At 42.0% G+C, this 19,253-nt stretch overlaps 1 protein-coding gene across 5 annotated transcripts in view; it reads left to right on the forward strand.

The window, feature by feature from the left end:
* Window positions 1-19,253, forward strand: part of arid1b (AT rich interactive domain 1B (SWI1-like)) — a 263,934-nt gene that overhangs the window by 192,786 nt on the left and 51,895 nt on the right. For all 5 annotated transcript variants that reach the window (XR_008573456.1, XR_008573455.1, XR_008573454.1 and 2 more), the window contains 2 exons: window positions 9,520-9,648; window positions 17,332-17,653. Coding sequence is in view for 1 of the 5 variants with exons in the window: in XM_054796793.1 (XP_054652768.1) it covers window positions 9,520-9,648; window positions 17,332-17,653 (451 nt within the window). In the remaining 4 variants the exon portion in view is untranslated. The remainder of the gene's footprint in view (window positions 1-9,519; window positions 9,649-17,331; window positions 17,654-19,253) is intronic.

Raw genomic sequence — 19,253 nt, forward strand, 5'->3', positions numbered from 1 at the left:
TCCCTTAAGAGGCTCTCGTCTCTTCATTTTGATAAATACGCTAAATGTCCCTTCCCACTTTCTCGCATGTATGCTTCGCCGGCTGCCTCCTGTCCAGCTGAGAGCTTCGTTCACTCTGCCAGGAAGAGGGAGAGCTTTTTGTGTGTTTGTGTGCGTACTCGGGGAGTGAACCAAGCAGAAAGAGAGAAATCCTTGAATGTGCTATTTGCTTTTAGCGCTTTCTACACATTGTTCGTCTCCCCATCCATTTTCCAGGCAATTTAAAGTGCGGTATTACACACTGTGTTTTTTCCTCCTCCTCCTCCTGCTCCTCCTCTCCCAACATCCCCTCATCCTAATGGAAGCAAAACATTACAATAATGTCCTCGCTCCTTAAACCCAACAATCGCAGCCTAAGCACTTTCAGGCCCCAATCTCTGCTCTTTCCCTCCCACACGCACTTTTTCTCCAAATGTCTTAGCCTCCGTCTCTTTCCCACACACATGCATTAATACAGCATTTATTGCTCTCTGTCTGTTATCTGCCCCAATACAGTCAGACACACAATAACAATCTGCACACTTGCGAACAAGCCCGCTCACTGGCCACTGTATTAGGTACACTTGCCGCACAATCCAGTGGTCCAATAGAATTCTTCCTTTACAAAGATAATAACACAGTCAGAGATGTATTAATTTAACAGTATGTTTATCATTGTGGTTGTAGTTTACATTACTTTAGAACTTAGCTGCAGCTTACCCGTGATCTTGAACGAAAAGTGGCAGAGAACATGACTGAATAATTACTATATTAGTGATCATTAGTGTTTTTAGCACTGCATGCACACTAGTGAAGGGCCTGATCTGATCCAATATCGACCGAACTCACGTATCAGAAAGTTCCAATACCAGCTGCAGAGATTTCCGATCCATGAGCCGTGTCTGTGCTTTTGTGTTTGAATATCAGCAAACATGGCCCAAGGAGTGTCAGCGAACGTAGCTGTCTCCACACATGCACTGCAGCCGTCCTTCTCACACACACACAAGCGCTCCGCCTGTCACGTTGACAGCCACACAAAACAGTCGGACATCTACTCAACACAAAAACCTCTGTGTCACTGCAATATCATACTTGCCTGTCAAGAGTTCATTCCATCCCCATATAAAATCATAGTAGTAACAATAATGCTAATGTAGCGACCCGAAAATTATGAGTTGTCTGACTGTCTAGGAAGCTGTGAATGCGTCAGGCTGAGCGTTTGTGTGTGCGTGTGTGGCGCTGCATGTGTGGACACAGCTATGTTCGCTGATATTCTGATACACTCCTGATGAAAATTTTAAGACCAGTTGAAAAATTGCAAGAATTTACATTTTGCACTGTTGGATCTTAAGGAGGTTGTAAGTACACTGCAAAAACAAAATTTCAAGAAAGTGAAAAATTCCCATTTTAAGCAACCATTTCTTAAAGATTTGCTGATTTGTGAAGGCTGCACAGCAAATTTCATAAAGCGTACCAAAATGTATTATATTAAATCTATTCATAAAATCTATGTAAATGTGTAAAATTATTAAACTTGATTCAAGAAAATATTACTCTCTTTTTATTTTGTTTGGGAATCTAAAAACTAGTAAATTTACATGGAAATCATGGTTCTCCTAAATTAAGTGAACTTTAAATACAATAACACTTTTTTTCTTTTTAAATAAAAAAAAGTTCTATTCAGATAATTTACTTCAGGCATGTTGAAGAGCTCAGACTCAGACGCAAATGAATCATTCGGAACTCAGGTTCAAATCTCAGTCGAAAGATCTCCCTGCGGAACCCGGACACTCTCCCCGCAGGTATTCTCAATTGGAGACTCCACAGGTATGAACGGTTGTTTGTCTATAGGAAAATCTCTCTTAAAGAGTAATACTCCTTCATCTGGAATATGTAAAAACATTTTGCCTAAATCTAACCTCATAAAAGCATTTTTTTTTAAATTTAGGAATCTTACAGCATTTGGCTTACTTTTTTTACCTCGTAATAAGAACATTTTGCTTAAATCTAGCTATGTGAATAAGAACAACTTGCTTACCCCACTCGCAGAATGTGTTGCTTGAAATAAGAAAAGTTGTCTCACTTTAATATAATCTGGGCTTCTTTCCAGTATGCCTGTTTTTGCAGTGTACAGCTTCAAAATGCAAAAGAAAAAATGGGAGTGAGACCCGAAAAAATTTTGTAAGCAATTTATTGCAATCAAAAATTATACTGAAATAGGCTGTTCATCAGCTGACCAACAGTTTAAGACCACAGCCTTTAAAAGCCAAAATCTGGGTAAAAATGTGGTTTCAATGTGATTTTGTGGCAAAAAAATATTTTTCAGTTTTGAACGCGGTCGGATTGTTGAGCTGCTAAGCAAGGCCTCTCGCAGTGTGCCATTGCTGCTGAGGTTGGACGCGGTAAGACATTAATTTTAACCTTGTAAAAAAGATCGTGAGGGTTGCGGAACAAAAAAGTCAAGTGGTAGACCCAAACAAATGTCACAGGCCCTGAGCCGGAGGATCCCCTTGGATGTCCATCAACACACGAGACGATCCTCGGCCCAAATGAAGGTTATTACTGGTGCCGAGTGCAGTCCAATAACCATCAGACGGCATCGGCGACAGAATGGATTTAAGAACAAAAAAGGTTTTCAAAGCCTTGTTGAAAGTTGGAAGAAAGTTTTATTCTCTGATGAGAAAAAACATATCCTTGATAGTCCTGATGGCTTCCAATGTTACTGGCATGACCTGTTGTGATTTTCGGAGTGTCAGTGAATGCAACTCGCTGTAGTCTAGTGACAATGAGGAAGTGTTATTCCCAGGATGAACGGAGATGTTTTCCACGCAGCAGAGTGGAGAGGGCACCATCATGATCTGGGGTGCTTTTTCCTTAAGAACAATGAAGCTTCAGGCTGTGCAGGGACATCAAACGGCAGCTGGAGATGTTGCACGGAGTAAAACAACATATGACTGACGGTTCTCGTTTCCAGACAGTGGATGACCTCCGTGAAGCCATCTTCACCACCTGGAAAAACATTCCCACTAGCCTCCTGGAAACAGTGGCATCAAGCATGCACAAACCAATTTTAGAGGTGATTAACAAGAATGGTGTAGCTACTCTAAGCCTTTTTTTGAAAATTGTATTTCAATTTAGGCGGATTTGGGTCTTTTTGAGCTATGGTCTTAAACTTTTGATCAGCTGATGAACATGACTTGTAAATATTCTGAGATCCTGTTTAAATGTAATATAGTATCTAAATGTTGATACAACCCATCCATCCGTCTTCTTCCGCTTTTCCGAGTTCAGGTCGCAGGAGCTGCAGCTTAAGCAGTTGAGAGATAATGCAATGTGTCCTGAGTCTTCCCCGAGGCCGCCTTCTGGTCAGACGTGCCCTGGATACCTCCCCAGGGAGGCATCGGGGAGGCATCCTGACCAGATGCCCGAGCCACTTCATCTGGGTTCTCTCAATGCAGAGGAGCAGCAGTTCTACTTTCAGTTTCTCCTGGGCACGCCTTCTCACCTTAACTCTAAGGGAGAGCCCAGTCACTCTACGGAGAAAACTCATTCGGCCGCTTGTACCCACAATCTTGTCCTTTTCGTCACTACCATAAAGTGATGAACAGAATCGGTGACAAAGTGCAGCTGTGGTGGAGTCCAACCCTCACTGGAAACGGGTCCGACTTATTGCCGGCAATGCGAACCGAACTCTGATACAGGCCATACAGGGAACAAATTAGATGGTCTGTTCCCCCATATTTTTGCAGAAATCCCCACAGAATTCCTCGAGGAACACAGACCGGTTGGGCAAACTCTCATGCACCCTCAAGTACCCTGCTGAGAGTGTAGAGTTGGTCCACATTTCCACGATCAGGATGAAAGCCACACTGCTCCTCCCGAATCCAAGATTCAACTATCTGGTGGATCCTCCTTTCCAGAAACCCGGAATAGACCTTACCAGGAAGACTGAGAAGTGTGATTCCATGATTGTTGGAACACCCCCTCCAGTCCTACTTATTAAAAAGGGAGACCACCACCCCGGTCTGCCAATCCAGAGGCACCACCCCCGATGTTCATGTGAAGCTGCAGAGTTGTGTCAACCAAGACACACCCACAGCATCCAGGGCTTTTAGGAACTCAGGGTGGATCTCATCCACCCCCTGGGCTCTGCCACCGCGGAACTTCGGCAACCTCAGCCCCAGAGATAGGAGAGCCAACCGTGGAGTCCCAGGCACTGCTTCCGTATTGTAAGACGTATCGGTGGGATTGAGGAGGTCTTTGAAGTATTTCTTCCACTGGTCCACAACTCTAGTCGAGATCAGCATCAGACCATCCCCATCATACACGATGCTGATTTTGCACTGCTTCCTCCTTCTGAGACGGCAAATGGTGCCCCAAAATTTTGTCAAAGCCATCTGGAAGTCGCATGCTTTCTCCGAACTCCCCCCATGTTGTGAGTTTCTGCCTCAGCGACCGCCATAGCCACAAACTGCTTGGCCTGCCGGTACCTGTCGGCTGCCTGTGTTTGTTATGTACAATCTGTGACAAGCACAGAAATCCAATAACAGACACCACTCGAGTTCAGATCAGGGGGGCTATTCCTCCCAATCACGCCTTTCCAGGTTTCACTGTCACTGCCGACATGAGCGTTGAAGTCCCTCAGCAGAACAAGGGAATCCCCCGAGGAAGCACTCTCCAGTAATCCCTCTAAGGACTCCAGAAAGGGCGGGTATTCTGAACTGCTGTTTGGCACATACCTGTAAGTGCAAACAACAGTCAGGACCCGTCCCCCTACCCGAAGGCGGAGGGAAACTGGGTTAAACTCGAACATACAGGCCCTGAGCCAGGAGGCAACAACAATTGCCTCTCACTGCTGGCAATGCCAGAATGGAATAAAGTCCAGCCCCTCTCCAGAGGACTGGTTCCAGAGCCCTTGCTGTGCTACGAGGTGAGTCCGACTATATTTAGCCGTAACTTTTCCACCTCGCGCACCATCTCAGGCTCCTTCCCCATTAGAGATGTAGCATTCCACGTGCCAAGAGCTAGCTTTTGCAGCTGAGTTTCCGCCAAGGTTCCCACCTTCGGCCACCATCCAGCTCGCTCTGCACCGACCCCTTTGGCCGGTCCCATGAATGGTGAGCTCATGAGAGGGTTGTTTATACAATTTAATACTTAATTCTTGTGATGACACACGTATGTCCAATGAGGGAACAAAATTGTTTTCAGCCTTAGGCATCAAAAATATGATACAGTGCAGTTATAAGAGCACAATAGATAAACTAAACTAAATTTTTTTAGTTGATTAATCTGAAGCTTTATTCGATTAATTGAGTAATTGGTTTGGCCCTAGACAGATGCAAAAATTTCTGTTTTTTATCAATCAAATACCAAAGTAGTTGTTAATTAATTGGATAATCGATTAATCATCGACTCATTGAGTAATTGTTGCAGCTCTAGAGCACAATAATAGATATTAAAATAGTACCACATTCATTTTGATGCAGCTCTTATATTGAATTACAAAATACACATGCACTTAGTTCCAAACCACAAAGGAGTCAGCCTGTGTACACTCATCTAACAAAGTGGATGGTTATCAAAGTTTACACCCATGCAGTCCAAATCCATTTACGCCTCGTTTGAAATACTGAAACATCCAACACACACACACTTTTTCTCGTTCAAGGGCCAACCAGCGACCTTTCCCCATTTGTGCTGCATCGGGAGACCTTTCTGTGGGTTTTAAAAAACGTACATGTGGCTTGAGAGCACCGGGCCCAGACGAGGATCACTCCAAATGTCAATTTGAATGGTGGAGGCGAGTTTTAGCCTGAGAGGCTTTGAGGCACCTTTTGACAGTAACGGCTTAGAATAATGAAGCAGCACTGGTCAAATCAGCAGCTTATTCTGTACACCTGGCGCTTTTTTCCCTCTTACACACAACAATGTTTAACTTCATTCTCTGCAGGTCGAGCTCACACAGTTCACTGATTGTGACATTGGAAGTGTGTGTGTGTGTGTGTGTTTAATGCTTGCACATGGTATTTTTTTTTTCAATTTTTCTATTAGCTGATCCCACTGACAAGTGCAGAATTTTTCAATAGGTAGAGCATGGCCCAGATCAACACCCAGACACCTGTCCTTGTAGACTCTGACCCATTAGATTGCTGTGACAAGTGGTTGTCATTTAAAGGGACTGTCCCGCCCCTTTCTGCTTTGAATAGGCAGACCTAACACAAACACGCAAACTAGTTATGTGTGGTGTCAGATATCAATTCAGCAAAGTTTAGCTACTAACATTAGTTATCACTGAATGTATAGCCTATTATAAATACGCAATGATATATATGTACGGTATATATATCATTGCGTGTTTATAAGAGATATGCATATATTAGGGCTGTCAAAAATAGAGCGTTAACGCCGGTAACTAATTCATTTAATTAATTAAAAAACTATTTTTTGAGTCATTAACGCATGCGCATCATGTCAAGCCACATGTCTCTGTTATGACGGCAGACAGAGCCACGACAGCATCCCCACAGTCACTTTAATATCCTTATTCGGACCTGAACACATCAACAGCTGTGCAATTCCAACACCATATATGTATCTTCAACTCGTCCCACACATCTCTAATCCGGTCATCCTTCCTCATTGTCACGAGACTACAGCGAGTTGCATTCACTGACACTCTGAAAATCACAACAAAGTCTTTATTATGCCTGTATGTGTGGTCTAAATAAAGAGAAAGACAAGGAAAAACAATAAGTAGGTATTCTTATCACTCACTAACGTACCTCTTACTGCGGAAATGCAATTTGCTGCATTTAAGTATGCTCGGAAATCCCAGAGAATACATCTACACTCAAAACATGTGAATTGAACTTAAGTTGCATGGTGTCTTTGAACGCAATCCTTCATAACTCATAATAACACAGTTGTGATTCTGCTACTATTAAAGAGACTAGCATTAGGCAAATACATTTTCAGACATGTGTAGTATCTTTTAGCTTGATTTAAGTTTTCAGTTCATTTGGAGTTGTAAATACACACAAATATATAGAATTGTGTCCTGTCATTCATCTTTCTGTTTGTAAAATACAGAAAAATTGACATATTTCACACATAGTGGCAAATGGTGATTAATCAGGATTAATTAATTTGAAAAGTGTGATTCATTTCATTAAACGTTTTAATCATTTGACAGACCTGATATATTTATTTTTTTATATATATAACATACAGTATGTTAGCCAGTGGTGGTGTTCTTTTAGATTTTTGGTTTGAAAAAAATGATTTGGAGAAAGTTTTGGAGGATTTGTGGTAGTTTCCCCAGGTAGTTTCACTTTAAGGCAGGCAAGCGCCGAAGAGAAAGACAAAAGCCCAAGGATGCATGTTCCGTATAAAGAAAAAACATCATTCTTTAAAACAAGAAAACAATGCCAAAATCTATTTTGGTTGTCAATATTACTTCAGATTTTGCTTGTCACCAGGCTTTTTTTTTGCAAATGTTGTTTATCAAAGTCTAGCTGTTTACCCTGTTTCTTAGATATTTACTTAGATATTTAACTGATAAACACCCATGAAAATGAAATGGGCTTTTCATCAGCAGATCAAAACTTATGACCACAGCCTTTAAAAGGCTAAAATCTAAAAAATGTGGATTCAGTGTCATATTCTGTCAGGTATTTACACTGTCATGATCTCTTGATGGGAAAGGCAAGAAAGCTTTCTCTCTTTGAATGCGGTCCAATTGTTTACCTGCATGAGCAAGGCCTTTCGCAGCGCGCCATTGCTGCTGAGCTTAGACGCAGTAAGACAGTCATTTTAAACGTCTTACAAGGTCCTGAGGGTTATGGAACAAAAAATGGCAGACCCAGAAAAAGGTCACCGTCCCTGAGCTGCAGGATCTGATTGACTGTCCGTCAAGACACGGGACGATCCCTGGCCCAAATGAAATGAACGTTGTTACTGGTGCTGAGTGCAGTCCAATAACCATCAAACGGCATTTGCATTAGAAGGCTTTTAAATCAAACGGCAGCTGGCTATGTGGAGATGTTGCAGGGGTCATCCCGCATTGCTGAAGGTCCTCGTTTGTGTGGTAATGACTGGGTTTTTCAACAGGACAATGTTACAGTTCACAATGCCCGCCTGACAAAGGACTTCTTCCAGAGGAATAACCTCATTCTTTTGGACCATCCTGCGTGTTCCCCTGATATAAATCCAATTGAGAACATTTGGGATGGATGGAAAGGGAAGTTTACAAAAAAGGACATCAGTTCCAGACAATGGATACTCTCCGGGAATCCATCTTCACCCCCTTAAGCAACATTCCCACTAGCCTCCTGGAAACACTGGCATCAAGCATGCCTGAATCAATTTTAGAGACGATTAATCAAGAACGGCACAGTTACTCATTAGTCTTTTTTTGAAACTTTTATTTCTATTTGAGGAGGGTTTGGTTTGATTTATTTTTTTGGCTTATGGTCTTAAACTTCTGATCAGCTGATGAACAGCCTATTTCAGTTTAATGGTTGCTTTTTGTTGCACTCCCATTTCTTCTTTTTGCATTTTGAAGCTCTACTTAGAACCTCCTTAAGATCCGACAGTACAAAAATGTAAATTCTTGCAATTTTTCAACTGCTCTTGAAATCATCAGACCCTGTGTGACTCTGTGGGGACTCTACACTCTACCCCTGTCTGTCGTCACAACAGAGAGGTGTGGCTTGCACATGACGCACATGCTTTAATTACATTAAGAATTTTAACCTAATTAATGAAATCATTTTGTTAAACTAGGGTTACTCCCGTGGTCACTAGGATGAGGAGCTTGGTCATCCAGGAGGAGCTCAGGGTAGAGCTCAGGGTAGAGCTCTAGGCATCTAGTCTGGATGCCTCCCGGACCCCTCCCTGGTGAGGTGTCCAGCCGGGAGGAGGCCCCTGGGCAGACATAGGACACGCTGGAGGGATTATGTCTCACAGCTGGATTTGGAACGCTCCGTGTCCTCCCGGTGGAACTGGAAGAGGTGGCCGGGGACCAGGAAGTCTGGACTTCCTTACATATATCCAACTGTATAAAGTGTATATAACTTCTGATCTGTATTACGCTTGCACTTTAATTGCTCGTGTGCTTTGCACTTTTGCTGCTGTAAACCTGGAATTTCCCCTTGTGGGAGTAATAAAGGCATATGTTGTTTTATCTTTTCTTACTGAGAAGCGGAAGAACATGGATGGATGGATGGATGGATGGATTTAGTTAATTACATTTAATTTTTCTGAACTTGGCCTCTTTTTATTGAGGAACACTGCCATAATTGGTCAATGAGTAGTCTCGCATTATTTGATAAAATCGCAAAGGAATTCACACATAATAATGGTTTGTTTGACTTTTTAGGCATATTTTTCCCAAAAATTTGGTAGAAATTTGGAAGGTCCACTGTACTTACATATGTGATCAAATTTAAATTAGTTTTTTTGCGATTCCACTCATTAATTTGATCTCTGTGTGTGTTTCAGGGTTCATATCGAACATGCAGAGGAACCAGGCTGGCTCTCAATTCCCACTGTATCCCGGGATGGGTCCCTACTCCCAATGTGGACCCCAAGGCCCTTACGCACCTCAAGGATCCCAGTATGGACACCCAGGTTAGAACAGCACCACACTAAAATCACCACTTCCAATAGCAAAGACTAAGTCCTTGAAGCCATTTTAACTGCACACAACTCATTTTCCTTTTAGAATACCATTATTCTAAAAGTTAGAACTCTTTTCAGGTTTTCATGAGAAATATTAGTTATACAAATGTGTGTCATTCAATCAGGTTGAGGTCAGGTTGAGTGAATTTTGGCCTCTGACGGGAAAGTTTCCTTTTATATATAAATATATTTTGACAGTTGGCCCTTCGTTCACCGTCACTCTGGACCTTGGCATCAGTGTCATTGCTTTCAAAGAGAGTGTGCTAATGGGGAACATTAAATGATTCGTTTTAAAAGACATATCCTTTCTCTTTTTGCTTGTCTTATATGGCGAATATTAAATTGGGACTTTCTGAGGGTGGCCTCTTGGCCCTCTTCATGAGAAGATGATGAGGTAGCCCTAGAATGGCGATGATGATGATGTCATCAAGGTTTATCAGCTGAATAATGATAGCCCTTGTTATCATCTATTCATCCAGGGCTCAGTCAGTCAGCCCATGTCATCGTGTGGCACATATTGCATTCGAACCATTTTAATAGCATTTATCAGCTTTACAAAGTAATGCCCTTAGTGAAATACTCCTTCCACATTTCAAACAAACGCAATTAGCTTATAAGTTTTTATTTTTGTGACTACATTTTACAGTTGACGTTAAAGAGATAGTGTTGCTGTATTACAGCATTCTGGTGCAAACAACACTGACATGAAAAGTATTAAGAATTGATTAAAAGAAAAGAAGAAGAAAAAGAAGCAACAGGAAAGAGAGAAATTCAGGTAACATTTACACAAGAACAGGTTTGTTATTGTTTTTGTCAACAAATGTTTCTTTGCATTCTTGAAAAGTTTACGATGACTTTCTTTGTAGTCACATTTTTTAAGTCCAGCGTCTTTTAATCTTACATATCATGTATAGTTGACTGGTGAATATTGCACCCTCTCAGCACCTTTGTGGCAAAAGTGTACACATACCAAAAACTGTGATTAGTTTTGTCTGTTTTTATTTCTAAATCGTTTAAACTAACCTAGCCCTAACATCAGACTTGCTCAAAACTACCAAACATGCAATCATTTAAGGATTTTAAACCTGAAATTTCAGCATTTTAACCTTTTAAATCCCATTAAGTATTTATGACCAAAAAAAAGACAAATCATTATTTTCCATATAATAAAGAGTAGGGGGTGTGGTTTGGGTGGTGACAACAAAAGCAACAAAACTGATTTGATTGCATTGGTCTTTTTTAGTGTGTGTTGACTGCCAGATGCTCCCTCTGGACATCTTTGAGGCAAAAAAAAGCCTACTTCACTTCCACTGCACTTTTAGCCATTTTTAATTAATATAGTCCAGTCCAAATATCTCTTCAGTGAGGAGTGTTTAATTTGAATTATCTATATTTATTTCTGGAAACAATATGTTAAATATATTCATATAAATATTATTATTACTCAAATGCATTTGAACAAATAAAGGCCTCCTTGGTAATAACTGCCTTACCTTTTAATAAACACAAATAAGTAACTAAAGCCCCTGGCCTCAATTCATGGATATACTGTATGATAAATACCCTAACCTAACCTTGTGGTTTCATCTTTTTATGGGCGTATCATCATTGTACAGAATTACAGAATACAAACTATTCAAGCATCCCCTGGTGAGTATGAATAAGGCTTCCAGGACATAGCCAAGACCCAAATCATGGTATCGACCAGGGTGGACAGCTGTTTGTTATTTTTCTTTCCATGTGACAGCCCCCATCTGCTTCTCTTCCCTCTTCCCAGTGCACTGACAAATTAGCAAGCCATTAGTCAACACAGAAAGGCTCTCCAAGTTCCTGAACTCTGTTCTTTGTTTTTCTTGGCCTGCCGTCCTGCATGTGTCAGGAGAGCCCAATCATTGGCCTGTGTGTGTTGTGTAACAGAACGTTTATAGCAACGATACCTGCTCCGCACATCCACACAGACAGCTCATACTTCACCAGACAATATTAAATACTCTGGAGTTGTGGTGTGGGCTAATTTTAAAGGTGGTGATCATAGCACATGTGTATGACGATATATTCAAATACCGGATGATATTTTGTTGCTAACATTCTCCAATCCCAGCAGTTGTCCAGCCGTGTGCATGGTCCAGAGCCAGCACAGACAGGTCGACAGGTGAGGAGGCTCTCCTACCATTTTAGCAAAGAGGCTCAAAATCTGCCTCAGCTCTGCTCTCTCCACACTTCCTCCACACAGCAACCGATCTCACCCCCTCACATGCTCCTCCAGGGGTTAAGGACTCCACCTGTAATGACCGTGCAGACAGCACTTTTAAACCACGGCGCCTTGCCGGACCTGACACACGCACACACATACACACATACATGACTCAAGGCAGATCCTAAGGAAGGCAGTGGAGTTTTTGGGAGAAAATTGTCAATGTGAGGTGCTCGTCAGACGTCAGGTGCACCCCAGCCCTTCTTTGGCTTAGACATCCTGGCAGGAAAGGTGCAGTAAAGATGCTGAGGTGGCTAGGACAGGGTGTGCGAGCCTCAGGCAAAAAAAAAAAAAAAATCCAGCAATTAGGGTATACAGCAATCTAGGACTGAGGCAAAAATAAAGTGTATCAACGTTAGATTTTTTGCATTGCTGGTATAATGATAGAAACTGTTTTAATGTCCATATTGACCTTTAATTAAATACTTAATGCTTATGAATACATTTATGTATATATAAGTATATACGTATATTTAATTTCATTAAAAAGGCAGGACCTCGTCATCGTAGTTGTTGACAGGATTATAGAAAAACACGCCATCAGAAAGCTGATGTTTGAAAATGTCTTGAGGCTCGCATCTTCTTCCGCTGTGGAACACATCCAAAAACAAGATGGTCAGGGCGCTCGGTCGCGTGGCATTCAAAAAACTTGGCTTGATGATGGCTTTAAATTTGTTCACGTATGCCTCTGTCTATGCTGCCTGCCTCTATCCGCAGAGGCGGCCTCTCTGTGGTCTTGTTGCGGACAGTTAAAGCCCTTTTTGCATCCTTGTTCAAATGTATTACTGCTGCCGTCCTTAAGTTATTTTCTTCTTTATGGTACGAACCAAAGATGAATTTATTCCGTAATGGCACCCTACAGCTGCGTAAGTTCTACCTTCCTTCAGCATGTCCACAATTCCAACTTTTTGTGCCTCTTCCTCTGCCTTTTGGGTGCAACTGCAGGTGCTTTTGTCGTTGCAGAGCATTTAGTCAACATTGTGAGTTTTGTCGAGGAGCAAACATACAGCACTAAAGCGCCACACTGCTAGCGATCTAACACTTATGTAAATTAGGCACGATGAAAGCATTCTGTACTGTACGGGACACACGGCATGGAGGAGATTGATCGATGGTCTACAGTCCCTTAGCCAATTGGGATGCAGAAGACAATGCGGCTTTTCCCTTAGCGAATCAGGATGGAGAACACAATGCGTTCATGTGTGGTAAAAGAAAGAAAAAAGCCTGCTACACTGTAAAAAACTGACCACAAAAAAAAAAAATCTGTGTAATAGCAAGGCCGCATAAAGTGAACCGCGTTATAGCGAGGGACCACTGCCTCAGGGACCTCTGCTTTCCGATCTGCATTGATGGAGCACCCAAATCAGGAAAGTGCATGGGTGCACCATCAAACATTGCTCCCTCATAGCCAGGGGGGATGACTGGCCTGTAAGACTGGTCCAGTCCATTCTGCTGAGGGAGCAGTAGACAGTAATCTGTTCAGTCACACTTCAGCTCTCCCGTGCGGCTCCAGAGATTAAGACCAGCGCTGAATATAGTGTTCGCCCAATGCGTGACTGTGTGGGGAATTTCCATGTAATTGTGAACGCAGTTCCATGAGCGTTCCATCTTCTTCTTCTTCTTCTCCCCCTCCTTCATTCTATAAATACCACCAAGACTCCCCAAAGGCTGCGAGCTTCCAAGAAGCAGGCAGGAAGCTGAACAACGAAGCACAAGGACAGAAAAAAGGACAAATAAGAACATTCACATTCTCCTTGTCCTCTTTTTTTTTATCTTGTCTCTCTTTGATCACTGTCGAGCAGCACTGAATCACACAGATGTACTTATGGTAATGTTAGCACACCCATAAGAACTGACAACTACAGCCGTGCTAGTGTATAGTGGTTCACGTAGCTGACTTTCTTCAAGCTTTTGAATGCCCCAGTTTGCATATGATTCAGTTTTCTTAGCATAGTGAAGCAGAATTCACAGAGCGTTGGCTTGTTCACCCACTAATAGGGAACGTGAGCTGGGGTGGGACTAACCACCGCATATAAGTCCAACTGCCTTCATAACCTGTCTTTATTTCAAAACGTGCTCTCATCTCCCACCTGGAAGTCATTCTCTCCCAGCTCCACCGCCCTCTATGACGTCATCACCGGCCGACTCTTTATTTCTCTCTTTTTGGAACGGTTACGCTACAAATCTCTGCTCTTCTTTTGATCACGGCTGCAGAATAACCCACAATGGAGCCAGATAAAGTTACAAGTGCCAGAACTTGAATAAGGAAGGTGACTACAGAAACTATTGAATATCAGAAAAAAGTCGCAGCAAAACGTGAAGGTGTTGTTCGTGTGGCTCTCGCTTTACCTCCTCCCTCCCTCCCTGCTAGTCACCATAAAAGTGATGTTAAGTGCGCATTCTATTTGGCATTTTATAATTATTTCACTTTGTTTTCTGCATGTAAAACTATAATCATTTTTTTATATTTTGTAGTATATGATGTGTGTTAATATTTTTGGGTGTTGTGTGAACGGATTCATTGGATTTACATTGTTCACTTTGTGAAAATTGTTTTCAGTTTTCCTAGGATTTGGTTTTAGACGGACCCTTTGGAACTTGTCTACAATTTCATGATGGAACTCTCAGTAAGTTTGGTAACTGTCCTTGAAGACAATCTCCTGGCGCAGTAGCAATCCTTCAAGATGTGAGTGATTCTTGTGAAGATAGAGCAAGACTAAGGAAAGCTTAGCAGTAACCCTGTCCAACAGATGCTGTCTTTCTTTTGTCTGCTGAGCCAACATAGTCCATGACTGGAACAATTCAAAAGGTGCTACATCAGGGCAGCACTCAGTTTAATGACGTTTTCTGCTCTAAGATCTGGCTTCACGTCTCCTCTAAAAAGAGAAAAGTTTTCATACACTATAACTCACTTATGAGGTTTGCACACTAAAATAGCAAAAAAAACAAAAAAAAACATCGTCCAAGTGGGACGGTGTAATCTAAACAACTCTGTGGGAGGTGTCCTGAAACTAAAGTCTTTCTCAGAGGCCAAGAACCCCAAAGTGTCCACCCAGCCTATGGCACCAAGCCATGACCTGGGGCTAAACAGCTGTCCATAGACGGCTGTAAGAGATTCTTGACTAGGACCTTGTTCAATAAACTGTCCACCCAAGCTGATAGGAAAGAGACTTCAGGGCGCAATTCCCAGAAAGGTCTACAGTATTGCAGCCAATTGCTTTTGGATGAAAATATGTCTCTCTTTCTGCAAAGTCTACAAGGTGGTATTGTTGCTTTAGAATTAACAAGATAGAAAACATGCCACTTTATGACACAAAAAGGAAAAAGAGTAAGAGTATTCCTATTGCTGCTCCCAAAAGCATTTGTAGTGTCTGTTTTAAAGGCGATACTGTATGAATTCCACATCTGCACAGTTCCCTCCAAAGCACATTCTGTATGACAGTAAGAAAGAGTACTGTAGTGTCACCACCATTATTTTTATATAAAAATGAAAAATATAAACATAAATTAGGAATTTAATTAGGAAATTAGGACTATATTAGGGATGGGCATCAAAATGGGATCATTTTTATCACAATTTGGTGGTTTGTGTTGAATCAATAGTTGACTGAAGCAGTTGGTTCAGACTCAGCGCCAACTAGTTGGCTGTCTAAAGGAGGTCAGCTACAACGATGCTATGACATCACCTTCTAGGAGCATTATATCTTTATGGAAACAGGATTTCATAACATTCAGAGAGAGGTTCTCCGATCCCATTACAGATCATCCGGAAAGAAATATATGAAAAATCTATCAATTGATCAATAATTTTCCACCATAGTCCATCAAGGCCAAAGTGTACTCTTTATGCATCACCTTGTGTGCATTAAGAGCTCACTTTCCTTTTCCACTTTTGCACACCCAATATCCTTGACAGGTGTCTGCCACACTCAGCTCACCGACTCATTCAAAGCCTCCTCGAAAATAATCAGTTTCTTCTTCACCCCCGTTTCCAATACTGGACTTTATTACAATTTCTGGATATATTCGACCACAGCTGCTAACTTTGGCGCAAAGACTTTTATTTTGATTCAATATAAATCCTGTCTCAGTGGTTTGGACGGCAGACATTTTCCCTTCTCTGCCTCCCTTTTGCTCTCTTTGCCTGTTAGATTGCAGGCTTATGTCATGTCGAAAAAGAAGCTTTCCATTTTCAGAGTCATTTTCCCCCCCTTGTGGAATATTGTCATTCAACTTTTCATTGTTGGAGGAAAGGCTTTCAGGTTTTAAAGGGACTTGATCCCTTTTTCCAGACATATTCTCGGAGGATTATGCGGTGAGGCCCTACTAAAGCACCCATAATCAAATCAAAATAAATAGCCCCCATCATAAGGGTGGATGCCACATTTGCAGGGGATTTGTCCTGGGGTGGATGATCATGGTGGAAATGGCCCAGCAGCTACAGAGTGACTTGTAATGTTCTGTGTGTGTGTGTGTGTGTGTGTGTGTGTGTGGGGGGGGGGGGGGGGGGGGAGTGTACCACACTCCCTGTGTTTTAGTGTGACTTGATGTACGTACACATTGTCTTTGACAGCCTGGTGGTTTTCTGTCAGCTCTTATTGCAGCTGGTACTGGAGTGAGACTGTGCTATTCGAGCCAAAATGGAGGGGTTTAAGTGTGCCTTAGGAAAGCCTCTGGCTTGGCAGGCATGCAGCACACCAGGGCACCAAGAAAGCATTTACTGCAGATTAAAGCTCCACTCAAGTGTTTCACAAAGTCAGCCTTAAGCTTGGCAATTGTTCCCAGGGCAATTCGGCAACCTGCAGCTATGAAGAATGTCACCAGACCCACACCAGAATATGATTTTCCAACCTCCAGTGGCGGTTGTGATGGTTGTGAATCCGAACTAAGCTCAGGTCTTTACATGTTTCATTCTTCACCTCCGCAAGGATTACTAGTTTGATAAATGATAGAGCTGTAAGTGTCGCTGGTGGAGGTCATGGGGTAGCTGGGCAGTATGTGGTAGATCTTCCATTTCAAGTAATGAAGTGATTCATAGCTTCCGCATGCAGCCATTTTATACCATTTGTCACAACTTGTCATAGGAACGCAACTTGTTCGTAACCCGAGGACCACCTGTAATTAGTTTCATTCAAATTATTAACAAGCCACATTTAGCCTGCAACATGTTACCGTATACATTTCTGGTCATGTTATGTTTTAAACCCATAAATAATCAGTAGATAAATGCAGTACCTAAATAGACCCTGGTGATAGTAAAAAAAAACCTTTTGATTTCTATACCTTGTGAAATTCATACACCATTCCTTGGATACATACTATTTGAGTATGTTATAGGCAACATTTCCATCCTGACTACTGCACACTCTCTTCTCCAGGGAACTACCCTCGGCCCGCCAACTACAGTGGGACTACAAGTACCAACTACAGTGGTCCTGGCCCAGGCATGACCAACAGTCTGGCCATGAACGCAAGCAGCCCCATGCACGGCCAAGGCCCTGGTCAACCCATCCCTGGAGGACGCAACAATGGACCGGGCAACCACAACAGGGGATACCCCACTGTGGCCCCCACCTCCCCCAGCATGCCTCAGCCAGCAGGACCGGGAATGGGCCCACCGTCTTCAGCTTCTTCTAACCGCAAGACCCAGGAGGCAGCAGCAGCCATCATGCAAGGCTCAGCCAATGCAACACACAGCAGGTACTTATAACCAAAAGTACCATAATGACCCTAAAAGTAATTTTGTCAAAGTAGTAAATTAATTTGTTTTCAACTAAAAATAGCTTTAATCTAAAGACTGAGGCAAAAATTGCATGCAAAGTGGTGTGAAATGATTCAAAATGACATCACGGTTGAGCAATTTGATTTTCCACCAAATAATACATAAATTGTTAGGCGATGCCATGACATCATTGCTACATCATTATTTGTCTGTCCATCTTAACTGCATGTAAATATTTCAAAACTACTAATACTAGGGTCTTGCTTGCATTTTCTCTCTTACATCATTACGCCAATGCAAAGTCTTTTCAGGTGTGTGGAAGAGTTCATTCTCATGGGTGTTCTCATGGGTTTCGATGAGCTATCCCTATTTTCACACATCAAGTAAAAAGCTTGACATTTTCATAGCAAGCACTGCACACCCTCTGTTCCCAAAGTGGGGTACACGTACCCCTACACAGATTGCCGAAGGGGGTATGTGAATACAAATTAAAAACGGCTTGACTAGATTAGCGCCGAACACTGAGATGTACGTAATGCGCTCGAACGCCTCACGTCAACAACCACTGCAGGTAAGCAGGTGAACAAACAAATAAGTTTGATGATGACGTGCATAATCCTCAAGATTTATATTGTGTGCTAAATGAGACTTGGTCTTCTGACGTGGTCATGTGACTAATTAGTGTGTTTTCTGAGCTGTATGAGCCTGTCATTTGTTCATTGACTGGATGCATTGACTATGTTAGAAAGCCCCCAGTTTTGCACGCGTAAGTAATGCTTCCATGAATAATGTGTCGTCTTCAAGCGTTGCGGGTTTGTTCGGCGGTCCTTGAATGTTCCGTGTGTGACGCAGATTGAGGCTTATGTGTATGACTTTCTCCAGCACCGCACAGCCGTGGATTTTCTACTGTATTCTTCCCATTAGTTTGTGCTTGTCCACAAATATTAATGCTGTGCGTAAATTCACAGAGGCGAGCTTTCATAATGTTAGCTTTGTGCTGCTGTCCATTTTTGTTTGGTGCATAATCTCATGCCATATTTACTCATATGTCCTTTTGGCTCAGTAATAAGCCTCGTATTTAATTAATTTCCTTATTCATTTCTGTACGTTATGTGCCTTTGTTTTCATAATTATTTATAATGCTTAAGTTTACGTGTAACATTAGTTACTTTGCACTGATTATTTCCATGTTGTTGCAAATCAAAGCATAGCAAAACAGCATAAAGATGACAGTTCACCACACCGTACCACAACTTGTCACCGCTTGTTATAAATAAATCCACCAAACAGAAGACAAACCTGCTAGGAGATATCTTACACCTCTAAAACCCTCCCCATTTTAAATTAGTAGCCTATGTGCGCAGTGGAAAAATAAGGCACGTGATTTTTAATATAATGTCATAATATATATTTAATAATATATCCAACTGTTTGATTGTGTAGTTTAATGTTTTTTAAGTGTGCAGCCGTAGGGGGTACGTGACTTCCAGTCAGATGTCTGACGGGGTACGCGACTGTGAAAAGTTGGAGAACCACTGCTGTACACCAAGTGTCATTTGTTGCAGACAAAATGATGGC

Source organism: Dunckerocampus dactyliophorus, chromosome 13 (genome assembly GCF_027744805.1).
Source record: "Dunckerocampus dactyliophorus isolate RoL2022-P2 chromosome 13, RoL_Ddac_1.1, whole genome shotgun sequence".
Lineage (NCBI taxonomy): Eukaryota > Metazoa > Chordata > Actinopteri > Syngnathiformes > Syngnathidae > Dunckerocampus > Dunckerocampus dactyliophorus.